This window comes from Brassica oleracea, chromosome C2, assembly GCF_000695525.1.
Source record: "Brassica oleracea var. oleracea cultivar TO1000 chromosome C2, BOL, whole genome shotgun sequence".
NCBI lineage: Eukaryota > Viridiplantae > Streptophyta > Magnoliopsida > Brassicales > Brassicaceae > Brassica > Brassica oleracea.
The window spans coordinates 9,672,061-9,687,121 of record NC_027749.1 but is presented as its reverse complement, the minus strand read 5'-3'; the positions used below and the strand labels follow the sequence as shown (position 1 = coordinate 9,687,121).

At 30.4% G+C, this 15,061-nt stretch overlaps 1 protein-coding gene across 1 annotated transcript; it reads right to left on the bottom strand.

The window, feature by feature from the left end:
* Positions 1–2,346: 2,346 nt before the first annotated feature.
* LOC106324800 (cytokinin dehydrogenase 3) lies at positions 2,347–5,460 on the bottom strand. Its single transcript, XM_013762784.1, has 5 exons — positions 4,812–5,460; positions 3,596–3,723; positions 3,234–3,494; positions 2,871–3,139; positions 2,347–2,746 (listed from the first exon to the last, which is right to left on the bottom strand). Exons 1-5 carry the CDS (start codon positions 5,419–5,421, stop codon positions 2,458–2,460), a joined length of 1,557 nt encoding a protein of 518 aa, XP_013618238.1. The 5' UTR covers positions 5,422–5,460; the 3' UTR covers positions 2,347–2,457.
* Between the last annotated feature and the right edge of the window lie 9,601 nt (positions 5,461–15,061).

Sequence of the window (15,061 nt, the reverse complement as noted above, 5' to 3'; positions counted from 1 at the left end):
AAGAGAGAGAGATAGAGAGAGAGAGAGAGAGAGAGAGAGAAGGCGATTCGACATTATGTAGCTCCGGTGATGGTGGTTTCATGGTCGATGATGCTTCCGGTCTCCCAAGCACCTTCGATCTGCACCGGTGGAGCTTCTTCGAGTTATTATAAGAAGTTTGAAAACTCACTTTCCACCGAATAAGAAGATCTAGTTCCCGCCATGGGTTCTTCATAGTTTGGCCTATGTGTATTTGTTCACAATATCATACATTTTGGAGTTTTAGGTTTCAATATATCTCTATTATTCTTATTTGTAAAAGATGAAGTTGATGGTGAAGAAGAGAAATTTCCATCTTTTTGTCGCTTGTTGGTGATAAAGATGAAGAACAAGAAGTGTGATTGGTGTTTTTTATTTATTTATTTTTGGGATTAGCATCTTTGATTTGGTATTGGTTTTATTTAATTTTGGTTTCTGAAAACTAAATCATTTGTTATGAACTTATGAGTTATAATATTTGGATTCAGCAACTAATATTGTTTATTTTTAAAATATTTGGAGTCTAACAAAAGTAAATAAACTAGTGTTTTGATCCAACAAAATCTTCAACTAACTAGTGTATTGCTTTATTCAGTTCAATCCTCGACTAAGCTCATTTACTGATGCGTCATGAAACTGATAAAGCGTCATGAAACTGATAAAGCGTCATGAAACTAATAAAGCGTCCTGGATCATGTCTTGAAGCGTTCAGGAACCATATGTCCGTTTGTAATTCTATGTCCCGCGGGCCGATCCGCAAAGGCCTACATGTTTTGCGGTACGGGTTTGGTCAGCCATTTTGAGGACCGCAGCCCGCGCGGGCCTGACCCGCCGTGACCCGCTCGAAGACGAGCCCGCTGCGGTACGGGATGGGACGGGACGAATCAACCTGACATCCGGAACTTCCTATAAATATTGATATTTGTGATTTGCTTTTTTTTTTTACGGATATTGCATTTTAGTATTTGATTTGCTTCGTAGAGTAATGGATATCCGGATTTTTTGGTTCGAATCAAAATGAATAACGATTCGAATCAAAATTTATGAATAATTTGTCTAGCTATGTTTGTAAACAGTAAAAATAATATAAAGAAGAATTATGCATGTGAGTTTTATATTAAAGAAAAAACAATAAAGTACATAGTGTGAACATATTTATGTAGAGTTTGGCTGAAAAGCTCTATACATGTGACATGTGTCCATTTTAATGTGAACGCATTTATTATAATGTTTCTACACGTGACATGGGTCCAGTTTAGTGTGGACGCGTTTATTACAACGTTTCTCTTTTAATACAGAAGAGATTAATTATAAATAGAGAAAAAGACAAAAATAGCACTAAATCAAGTTTTTGTTCTCAAACTAGCACTCAAGGTCAAAAGTCACAAAAATAGCACTTAATGTTTTATCAAAAGTCACAAACTTAGGGTTTAGAGTTAAAGGGTGGGGTTTAGGATTTAGGGTTTAGGGTTTAGAGTTTAGGGTTTAGATTTAGGGTTTAAGGTTTAGGATTTAGGGTTTAGAGTTTAGAGTTTAGAGTTTAGGATTTTCAAAGGATAAACTTAGAAATGTGCTATTTTGGTCATTTTTGTTTTTGAGTGCTATTTTTGTGATATAAATTTAAAAAAGTGTTATTTTGGAGATTTGCTCTTATAAATATTCGGTACTTACTACTCACTATGAAAATTTAGGTTGGAGATTCCTTCGGATCACTAAGCTTAACAGCTGAACTTTCATCATATGCTTTCCACTTTGCACGACGCTTTTGTCATTTTCATGATTTTGCTTAATAAATTAATCGCAATCCTTTTCTATAAACAAACAAAACTTAAAATCAACTGAATTTAGACAGCTGATCAAAAACATATACTATTTAACTGTAGTGATTATTATACTTTTGATTATTAATTTACCATATGTTTTAAGTGATTTAAAATATTCGATTCATACGTGGATCTCGCTCGACCAAGATCTTCAAAGTACAAAAAAACAATATTAAAAAAACGAGAAAGGAGGCAAGAAGTTTGGATGTCTCCTGCTTTCCCGCAGACTGTAACAAAAAGGCTTGGGAACATTTCTCAGACAAAATGATTTATTATTCGCTTTATTAACTGTTTAATATATACATGTATGTTCAATTGTTACTTACAGAGATCGAAAGATAGGTTTCACATTTGTACTTTCAAATCTTATGATCATGTCCTTCACTTTCGTATCAATTTCCACTTTCTTACCATCATTATGGTTTTATTTTTAATTCCTTATCACCAAAAATCTCCCACCAAACTTTAGATTATTTCTTATGATTTATTCAAGTGGAACTTCCAATAGTCTAAAGTAAATATAGCAATCAGAATCAATGAAAAGCGTGGCCAAACACATAAAGTGAGAACGACAACGACTAACAATTAACATAATTATTGCCTAACACAAGTTTATTTATCGAAATATATTTTGTCCTGGAGACAATATCATTTTAGGATCGTATCTATATTTTCTCTCTACAAAAGTATTCCACATCGGACCAAAATGTCTAACCCATCCTTCTTGTGATGCATGATAAGGAAGATACTGTATGACATCCATTTTAGCATCCTCACAAAACTTTAATACCTCCATATTTTCTTTATCATAAGCCTCCCAATTGTCAAACTCGGCAGATCGTAAGAACCCTACCGCATAAAATACATCTTCTTCGGGTATAGCGGTAGACATTTGATCATTCCACCTGAAGCAAAACCTTAAAAGTCAGTTATTTAAACACAAAGCTGAAATTTTGGAGGCCATAAACATTTAGTAAGAACTTTAATAAAAAAAATTGAATGGATGATCGCTCTATAGTTTTAACTTACATAATGCGCTTCATGGGATAAACAAGAAGTGGACCGGTAGTGATGTTATTTCTAAGGATAATACCCTTAAAGACACCATAATCAAATCTTGAAATCTGAGATTTTGGTACAAAGAGATTAAGCCATGGATGTGGAACATCCCATTGGCCTTTGGATTTCAGGTTTAGCTCTCCCGTTCGAACCCGGTTCAAGAAATCTATATACGTCACATCTTTCTCGTACACAAACCCTCTTACATAGTTCAAACTCTCGCTTAACTTCTCAATTTCCTGCATAGTTTAAATAATTGAGAAAATTAAGAAACATATAATATAAGATAGAGTTGTTTAATTATGAGTAGAGATCGTGTATATGTGTACGGACCTCGTTGACTGAGTGTTGAGAAGTTTCGTCGTAATACTTGGCGACTTCGAGACAGTAGATGACACGGTATCGTTTGATCATTGAGACGATCCTCAAGTGATCGGACGGTGGATAGTAAGTAGATCTCCAGTTATCAGGTGGGCCATGGTCAAGCATAACGGAACCTTCCAAGAAATGTAAACCGTCCGTTTCTGATATCAATCGTTCTTGATCTCTTGTGAATTCAGAGAAATCAGTGTATAGAAACCTTAACCATTTAGCCTGAAAAGTTTCCAACAAAAGAGATATATTTAATCAAAAATTTCGGTAAATATTCTTACTTGTATAAAATATATATTGAATAATTTACATATTTAACATACCCTTTTTGGAGCTAATTCGAGTTTAATCCTGGCTCTTGTTATAATTCCGAATTGACCCAAACCTCCTAACGCCGCGTAGAAAAGATCTGAGTTCGTGTCGTTGGAACAAGTTGCAATCTCCCCTTTTCCTATAAAGTTCCGGGGAAAAATAACTGACCCAATTAGAAAGTTCAGTCTTAAACTATTTCAACATATTTGGACCGTAAGACTATACAAAGAATATCATAGTTTATAGAAAAGATGCAACGAGTTTCAAATAAAACTATCGTTGTTTTAAGCCTAAAATGTTAAAGTCGGTCCCATTAATATATCTTATCTCCTAACCAAACTTTGGAACTAGAAAGTCTTCGTAAACGAACTAAACTTGAGACCAACAGTGTTTGTATATGGAATTATATATGGATGCATATGTGGACATAGTGGTACAACTATTAGCTGTAATAAGAAAATTTACACCTGGTTATGACCAAACGTTATAAGCTTTTGAGTTTTGTCTCTATGCCACAAGAAACCTCGTGAAAAAACATACGCGTGGGACCATTTTTGGTTGAATATTTGTTTGTCACCGGTTTATATGAACAATTACATAACATTAACGTGCGCGGCGTGACCATTATGTAAATTTCGCGGAGATCAAACTTAGATTCGACGAAACATCCATAATATGTAAGAAATTATAAAATTCAAAATTTGAAAAACTATTTAGTTAGTAATTGAACTTGTTATATATAGCGTTAGTACAAAATCGTAATAAAAACATAAAATCAAAAAAAAATTGTTCTGTTTCAACTTTCAAGTAGACACTTTTTTTGTGCAACACTTTCAAGTAGAGACAATATATTATAATTACACGTATCTTTCACGAATTTTAATTTGAAATTTTTGTTGCAAAAACAGCAATAATGCTAAATCTTCTATCACTACGTACAACAAAGAAAAATCTTTTCTAACAACCACCTATTTTATACATAGCCCGTGTTTCTTTCTACTCTTAGACACAAAAATAATGTGATTAGCTAGATGTGTGAAAACAAGAAAAGCTAGTTCGAGAAATATGTACAAAAGACACAAACAATATAAACAAAACAAGAGCATAAACACAAGTGACCACGCAGATCTAAAAAACGTACGATTTTATTGTATTTTATTTTTGTCGTCAAACGTACGAAGTAAATATTGCATAGATTTGGAATATATGTAAAAGCATGGTACGTACCAGTAATAACATCCAGCTCTAGAACATTACTGATCTGTGGACCGTACCGAGACGTTTGTCCGCTTATTCCGCCGTTGGATAACGTTCCACCGATCGTTAAATACAAATAGTCCGTCCAAGAAACAGGCGTTAACCCCAACTCCAACGTTTTATTCAACACCTCAATCCATAGCCATGCAGTGTCCACATCCGCATATAAACCGGTCCTAGACACCTTTATGCCTCGGTCCTCGTTTACCATTGACCGCATGTTGACCACGACTCCGTCTTTAGCAGCGGCTTGGCCACGGAAGCTGTGTCCGTGGCCACGAGCGGCTATAGGGAAAGAGGATTGAGAGTCGAAAGAAAGTTTTATGAGATCGATGATGTCTTGGACGGAGGAAGGGTTTAAGACGGCTGAGGGTAGAATTTTGGTGACGTGGCCGAAATCGATGGCAGCTGCTTCGACGGAGGAGGATGCGGAGGTCAGTTTTCCGGCGAAGTTGTCGTTGGAAAGGATATTCCATGGTTGTGGTGATGTGTTGTTGGTTGTGATCGGAGTTAAAAGAGTTGTGATAAATATTATTATTACTAGAAGATGACTTTGTGATGGAAAATTATTACTTGCCATATTTTTCTGGGAAATATGTTTGAACGCTTTAGCTTTGGTTATATCAATGAAGAGTAGTAGTAGATCTGTATTTATAGAGCCACCCATGGAGACGCATGTATATTGTACGGGTTTCTGTAAGTTGTTTTGTTTAGATAATTATTACTGGGCGAGTTAATAATATTTTGGTATATTTTAACTAATATTATTTTATTTAAAGTACTCGTTTATTGAATGGATATTTATATAATTAACTAATTAATTCAGTTGACCCGATTAAAATTGTTAGATGATATTAATCATATATTTATGTATGTCATATAATGTTAGCTTATGATATACATCTTTATAGCTTATGATATGAAGTTCTGTGATTAATATACATTCAATAGCCAATAAAGGATTGGTCTGATGGATAAAAATTTTTGATTATCTAACAGGATTTAAAGGATTATGAGTTTGATTTTCGTGGGGAATTTTTTTAAAAGAATTAATTTTAAATAGTTTGGATCTTATTCTATTAGATGTCCGGGTGGCCGAAAACCTTTAATTTTTTTATTTAAAAGTATACCTTCAATATGCTTTCAAAACTATACATTCAATATTTTTTATTCTAAAAAGAAAATCTGCAATAAAATTGCAGTCACGTGAGAATATTGGAAAACCACTTGCTTCAATAGGCAAAGAGTTATTCTTAGGTTCACCCTCCAGGGTAAACCTCTAGATTCACCAGCCAATAGGATTTCATTATTTCAAATTCGATATCTTTTAAAAAAGAAAACAAAATATTATCAAGTTATATTATGTTTTTAAAATAAAAAAGTAAAAAAAAAATAGCAGCTACAGAAAAAAGAATTAAAAAAATATTTTTAACGTCGTCAGCAAAATAATAAACCCTAAATCTTAATCCCTAAACCCTAAATCCTAATCCCTAAACCCTAAATCCTAAATCCTAAACCCTTTGGTAAACCTAAACCCTTGGGTAAACCCTAAACCCTTGGATAAATCATAAACTCTAAATAAAAACACTAAACCCTAAAACTCTAAATCTTAAACCCTTGAGTGTTTTCGTGTTTAGTGATTTTGATTTAGAGTTTAAGATTTATCTTAGAGTTTAAGATTTATCCTAGAATTTAGGGTTTACCCAAGGGTTAAGGGTTTAGGGTTTAGGATTTAAGGTTTAGGGATTAGGATTTAGGGTTTAATGTTTTGCTGACGACGTTAAAAATATTTTTTTTGTAGTTATTACTATTTTTTATTTATTTCTTTTTACCTTTTAATTTTAAAAAAATAATATAATTTGACAATATTTTGTTTCCTTTTTTAAAAGATATCGAATATGAAATAACACAATCCTATTGATTGGTGAACCTCTAGGTTCACTCCATAGGGTGAACCCAAGAATAAGTAATAGGCAAATAGTCTTCGCTTCTTTATATACGCACGATGTAACTCGCTAGTCAAATGGTTTTGAAAAATATTCCACAGTCCGTTTTTTACATTAGTGCATTGATAATTTCTATAGTAACTTCGTACACCAAAAGAAATATTATTCACATACTTTTATAAAAAATATTTTCTTTTGATAATTGGTTCATCTGCAATTTTGATGCCATTAATTACAATTTAGGTTTAGGGTTCACGAAAGAAAAAAGAGAGAGATCAAATGCATGTCTATCAAAAGTTAATAGCTAAAAAAAAAAGTTAATAGCTATTCTCAACAACTGATATTGTAGATGAAACTTAATTATAAAATTAACATAGTATTGTAATGTGTCTTCATCACCATTCACCACCACCATGCATGATCATCATCATAACTGTGATTAGTTGTAAATATCAAAAAGAGCTATAGGGCATGTACCATAAATATATAATGGGGATTGGATATTGGTTTTAGATCCCCATGTACAATTATTTCCCCACGGACAACGAATCTTGACCCTCTGATCAGCACAATTATGTTAGAAACTTGTCTAGGTTTTATATTTTGCTGGTGAGAGTTAAAATTGTCAACACATATACATAGATATAAAACTTAAAATTATATTTCGAAAATATATATAACAAGACGATGATTAAATTCTGATACTAAAGACACCCACGGTTTTGTGGATGCAGCATGGACTTATCGGGTTTTGGTGGAATTAAATGGCTTTTTAAAGATGCCCTAAAGAGACACACGAATGTGCTCTAACACTCTACCTCTCATCAGGTTGTAGCGGGAGCCATAACCATGAAAGCGGCATTTGGATAAAGCGATAAGTTGCCAGTGATTCAATCGCATGTTTCCACATTTTATTTCCATATTATTATATTTTATTTTATTCTTAAACCGTCGAAATAATTTTATTTCCATATTGTTAAAATTGTTATCAATCGAATGTTTTATACTCCTACTTTGGATGAATTGATGTTCCTTTTGGAGAATAATTCTCATTAGTATCCCTACTAAATGATCTTTCTACCCTACTAAATGATCTTTCTACACTTAGGTCATCATCAAAAGAATCTATAAGATCTTGTTCCTCTGAGGTCTAATTAATTTATGAACTTTTCTTCCTCGCGGCTATCGAAAAGTGTGATTATTTATAATAATAAACTAAAATTATCTTGAATTTCATAAAAACAATTGTAGGCTAGCTTTAGATTCGTGATTAATCATTGTGCCGTAAATAGACAATAAAAAGCAAGACATGGAATATCCTCAAGATTACATTCTGTTTGCTTCTTTTGCCACATGTTAACTTGTTGTCGCTACAGTTATTTTATTATTACTTTTCTGGATGTTTATTAATTTGTTATCTAATAATGAGTTGAAAACTTGAAATATCTTTTTTTTTTTTTTTTGCTAACCGAGTATCCTGGCCCCACCGAGGTGGTCCAGACTAGAGACCGAAGTGAGCAAGGACGCTGCCAGGGCGTCACCATGTGGCTCACCGTGTAACGGTCTTCGGTCTCGGGTGCTGCAGCCCACATGTAAATTCCGCAGTGGCCAAGGCTCGAACCAAGGGACGGGCACTCCAGCTGGAGCTCCTATACCACTAGACCAAAGCAACTTGGTTAACTTGAAATATCTTGAGCACTTAGATAGCAAGATAAGACGAGTCTAACTAGGTGTGATACAATATAGTTGAGTTCAGTGGGAATTGAACTACTAGATCGTTAAGTTCAATGCGATATACAATTTTATCACATTTTTTTTTTTTTTTTTGACATATCACATTTTATTTCTATATGTCACTTTTATTGACACCCTCAATAACAAAGTTCATTATAGGTTCTCGTCACTATATTTGTGTGTTCCGGTTCATTTCCTATATGCCATTTTGCATTATACCTTAAGCAGTCTTATAATTAACAAGATAACGTTTTTGTCTTTACTTTACTTTTGTTTTATTTCATTTTCTGTTAACTGACAACTTCTAGGCCAAAGTTCTGACTTGGGTTTCTTTTATTTTTTCATTCAAATAATTTTTCTAATATTTATAAAATGATACTTAATAAACATGTGTATGCTTCACTAAACAAATGAGAATAATATGTCTTATTTTTGGTAATCATTATCCAAATAGCTATATTATTGTGATTTTTAGTTTTTGGTACACGACTCTATATCCAGCCACATTGGATATTTATAAACCTAAATTATTAATTAGAATAACTATGATTTGCTCGGTTCAAATTTAAAGTAAGACACTTATTTTTTTCTTTACCATACATAATATGTTTCCCGATCAAATTGTTAATTGCAACGGATAAAGATTATATTTTGTATTAATAAGAAAAACACTAAGATGTGCTACAAAAAGAAAAAAAAACATTAAGACATTGTAACCGGATAGCAAAACTGTGGTAGACGCACGTGTAGTTGTCATATTCTTTCCTTCTTTACAACTTCGTGTCTCAAAATAATCGATGATTTAATAAAATATTATATGAGCGACGATCAAAACTACAAGTGATTAACGGTGCTTGTTTAAGAATTAATTAGGGCCACCTTAACTGGAACCTGCAAATTTAGAAGATCATCATCACTCAAAGCGATCTTCATTCAATATTTGTATCTCACGATGCATAAAAAGAAGAAGAATATCATTTAAAAGTTCATGAGCTGTATAGGTTGTCATAATGGAATTGTATTGGAGCAAAAATTCAAAAAGAAAGGAACATAGGGAATTAGGGTAATGATTTCAATTCGTGGGCACATTTTGTTGTGTTCGTATCTCTATTTACATTTAATTAAGTACGTACTATTTGAGTTGTCTTAAAACCTTTATTTGGCCATGCATCATCATGCTCCATATATGTTCCCTTCGTTTATATTATCCATTCATCATTACAAGATTCAAGACGCATGTGCGCAGCCCCTCAATAAGTGACATGTAATTTTGGCGAAAAAATGGCTCAGCATCATTGCGATCTAAGTAAATTAGAGCACGTCAAAAAGGAAAGACAGAGTAAACTAGAGCTTGTAAACCTTTATTATCCGGGCGTGTGCAACCAATATTTTTTACCCATTTGGTTATAAAAACGTTTGGGTTTAATATCTAATTAAAAAAACTTAATTTTTGGAAGAAAAATTAAACAGAACTTGGTGCTATCATAAAAACACATGTATATTCATGTGAATCTAGATAGACACTATATAGACAATGCATGTTCTCATGTGAGTAATATTTGTAAATATATAGATTGATGTGTTAGTAATATTTTTTTGGGAAAAATTGTGTTTGTAATATTATAACAACATTCATATACGTATATTTTTCTTTTGCTAAACGTATACATATACTTTTGTCGGCTTGTATTCTTAAAATTCAATTTAGATAATTAGAGTTCAAGGGAATTGGAATTAAGCTATGATATGGCTTACGTGATGGAAATATCTTATTGTCAATTGATATAAAAAACATCATGAAGATTTGCAAATCCCTAATTAAGGTGGTTTAATTATGCCACATGGCCAAACAGTGACTGTTAGGTAAACAAAAGTGCGGATCAATTCATTTGTATACATCAGATTCTATTAATAAGTCATCCCGACAACCACATTTTCAACATTAATTACAAAAACGAATTATCACGTCCGGCCACAGTTTGACGATTATAGTATTTCTAACGTAAAACTCCAATTTTTTTTTCTATTTTTAAAATAGAATAGAAAGTCAAAATATTCCAATTATACTCCATTTTTTTACTTTATAATAGAGTAATGAATAAAAAAAATAGATTATTTCATTTATAAAGTAAATCTATCTTTTACTCTACTATAAAATGAGAATTGAAGTAGGATTGAAACATTCTTTAAAATATCTTCATCTCCACTTTACAATTTACTCCAAAAAAAAAAAAATAGAAAATAAAGTATGAACAGAAAAGAAATTACTCCATAAATAGAATAATTTTTTATTTTTTTGTCATACTCTATTTTCCACTACATTATTATAGTGAGAATGAAGATGTCCTTTGACCATCTCCAATAGAGATATAATCTCTTCTATATTTTATTTTAAATTCAAACAATTCTATTATAGAATAACCATATTATAAAATAGACTTTGTTCTAATAGTATTTTGTAGTAACTCTATTACAAAATAAAGTATAGAGTGATGTAACCATTTTACTCTAAGAATAGAATAGAATAGGGATATAACTATTTACTCTAAAACATCCATTTTTATTCTATTCTATAACTCTATTATAGATTAACACCATTTGAGTAAATCCGAAAATATAAACTTTAATAGAATTACTGTATTTTAGAATGAAAAAAAAATAGTGCTCTATTGGAGATGGGTTTACTCCGTATACTCCACTTATTCTATTTTTAAATGAAAAATACAATAGAGTTAAAGATACCTTAATAATACTAACAAAAGAATGTATAACACACGTACCTAAACGTTATACGTATATCAAAGATCAAAGGCATACGCACACATACATTTATTTTATTGATTTGGTCAAAGACAGTTTTATGCTAAGATAGGTCTTTCAAAAAACTAAACAGAGAGTTCAAAATTCAGCGGGACATTCACAGTTTTCAACTGTGTTTCAAGAGTTTATGCGAATTTTATCAAAATTATAAATCCGAATTAAAATGATGATAAATGATATCTATTAATAATAGGAATCCTAATTAATATCAAAGGTTATATTTTCTCATACTAAAAGTAGCATTAATTAATTGTTTGCAGAGTTGTGTCTTTTGAATTAGTTTACAAAGTAATTAAATATTTTAAAATGTATCTTTCTAAACATTTAAGAATTGTGTTTATTCACTTGGTTATGTTGCTTCATCTTAAAAGTTGCATTAATTAATTTTTTATAGAGTTGTGTCTTTTTAATTACTTTAAAAAGTAGTTAAAAGATCCAAAAAAGTATATTTCAAAAAATTTAAGAGTTGTGTTTATTCATTTTGTTGTGTTGTTACATACTAAAAGTTGCACTATGAAGTTGTCAAATTATATTTTTCTTTTCAAAATCATCTCTAGAATATATAATGAAAATGTAAGTCTTTCCACCATAAACATTGTATTTTTTAAAGAGATTGTTAAGATGTATAAAAAGGTGAGTTTTCATAAAAATGTGTCGTTTTACGTTAAGAATTACATTGAATTTTAATAAAATGTAAAAAAATATATAATAATTTCTTTTTATCAGTATTTTAAATACTCCAAAATTTATCTAAAAATTTAAGAGTTGTTTCTATTTATTTGGTCGTGTTGTTCATCCTAAAGTTGCATTAATTAATTGTTTGAAGAGTTGTATCTTTTGAATTATCTTAAAAAGTAGTTAAAATATTTCAAAAAATGTCTTTATAAAAAGTTAAGAGTTGTGTCTATTCATTTGTTTGTGTTTATCCAAGAAGTTGCATTATGAAGTTGTCAAATTATATATGTTTCTTTTTAACATCATCTCTAAAATAGTAAAATGTATTATGAAAGGTGTGTCTTTTCATCCTAAACATTGTATTTGTTTTTAAGAGATTGTTAAAATGTATAAAGAGGTGACTTTTCATTTTTTTTCTTCTAAATGTGTCTTTTCATATTAAAATTAACATTGAATTTTAAGAGATTGTAAAAAAAAGTGTCTTTTATCATAGTTAGGAAACCAAAAAAAGTGAAAGGGTGTGTTTTTTCATTCTAAACATTATTTTTCTTTTAAGAGACTGTTAAAATGTATAAAGAGGTGTCTTTTCATATGAAGTGTTTTTCCATGTTAAAATTACATTTAGTTTTAAGAGATTGTAGAAAATGTATAAAAAGTGTATTTTAACATAATGTATCGTATACACTTTAAAAAAGTTATCTTTTTCTCTAAAGATGTGATTTTTCATTTTAAAAGCTGCATAAATTTTTGAAAAATTCTTAAAATGTCTAAGGATATAAATTTTTATATTAAAATTGACATAAGTTTCTAATGAGTTATCTTTTAGTTTATTTTCATAACTATTTTATATACATTTAAAGAATATTATAATTGTCTAAAATATTGAGATAATTTAGTGTTGGATATATTAATTATTTTTATGATAATATATATATTTATAAACTATATAGCTGTAACTTTTCAACATAACAATATGCCTTTTCATCTTAAAAAAATAGCATTGCTTTAAAAAATGGTGTCAAGATATATACAAGTATGTATCTTTTCATCTTAACAATGTGTCTTTTCATTTTAAGAATTACATTGGTTTAAATGAAGTTATTAAAATGTATAACGTTATGTATTTTCATCCCAAATTTGAATTTATTAAAAATAGTTGTAAAAATGTCTAAATGTGTATATTTTCTCCAAATAGATGTCAAAAGTTGTAAATTTTCATCCTAACAAAGTGTATTTTCATTTTAAAATGACACTGCTTTAAACAATGTTGTCAAATATATAAATATGTAACTTTTCATTTAAACAGAATGTCTTTTATTTTTAAGAATTACACTGGTTTAATAGAAGTTGTATGTATAAGGATATGTTTTTTTATCCTAAAAATTTGTATTTGTTAAGAAACATGGTCAAAATGTCTAAAATGTATATTTTTTTGCAAATAAATGTTAAAGGTTGTAAATTTTCATCCTAACAATGTGTTTTTTTCATCTTAAAAATTGCGTTCTTTAAAAAATATTGTTAAAATATATAAGTATGTATCTTTTTATCTTAACAATGATAATTTTAATTTTAAGAATTGCATTGGTTTAAAAGAAATTGGTAAAATGTATAAAGATGTGTCTTTTCATCATAAAATTACATTTTTAAAAAATAAGTTGTTAAAATATATAAAGATATTGTTGCAACTGTTGGTGAATATAACTTTTTTGTGAAGAACCAATGCAATCTTTGGTGATGAATCCTTACAATTTTTAGTGATTGTAGTATTTAGTGATAAATCATTACAATTTTTGGGGTTAAACATTGACTAACTATTGCAATGTTTAGTTATCAATCATTACAATCTTTAGTCATCTATATGAGGAGTTATGAGAATTGACAAATCACAACAAGATTACAATAATCACCAACACACAAAAAAATATAGAAATTCCTGTTGAACGATTTTTAAAGATATTTGAAAAAACACATATAACATGGAGATCTCTGTTTGTTATTTTGTATCTTATTCTAAACTTGGAAAAAATGATTGAGAAACCGATATAATTCTAGAGTACTTATATCTCAATACCACACTGATTTTCAAAATACTATTTAGTGATCCAACAAAAGAAAACATGATTTCATAAAGATAAATCCTTAATTTATCAATTTAGTGGATTTTATTTAGTTATTGTTATAGTTTAATATAATAAGTGTTGGTAGTTTATAAGAACTCTCCCGCAAACCCCAAGGAAATATTATATTCCCTCCGTTTTTTAATATAAGTCGTTTTAGAATTGTGCACATAGATTAAGAAATCATTAATTTTTTTATATTTTCTAAACAAAAACATCATTAATTATTTACCTAACTATAAATCAACCAATAATAAAATAGAAAGTATATTATCATTGGTCATATAACATTAAGTGTTAATAAATTTTACATAGAAAATCGAAAACTTCATATAATTTGGAACATAAAAAATCCTCTAAAACGACTTATATTAAAAAAAACGGAGGGAGTAAATAAGAAGGGTCTGATATATGGTGTTTTTAATACCATTATATGTGTGCTTTGAGCTAATTCTCAGTCCTAATTCGTGTTTAATTGATATCATTCCAGGTTTGGAGCAGGTGAAAGAGCAAAGAAGAGAGATTCAGGAAGTCAGATGTCGTTTTGAAGGATACGATGCGGAACAGCCATCTAGAACAACCCGAAGGATGTTCCCGAAGAGAACAAGCGTCTGACTGTTCCCGATCATTAAGGAACCTTCATATTCCGGAAGTTTGCCCTAGATTCCACCCTCTCTTATCTCTTTACCACGAGCACCTCCATATAAAAAGGCCTATGCTATCATTTCTTTTTCTTACACTAGTTTTTGCAAGAAACCTAGAACTATTTTCTTTGGATTAAGCAACTTGTAAGGGAGAAGGCTTCATCCTCACGAGAAGATCATCCTGAACCCTTGTCTTTCTACTTTATTTTATATGCAGTATTATTCAGAAACCATGTCTGTGTCATCCTGCTTTATGACTGAGTAGTAGGCTAAGCTTGCTTAGG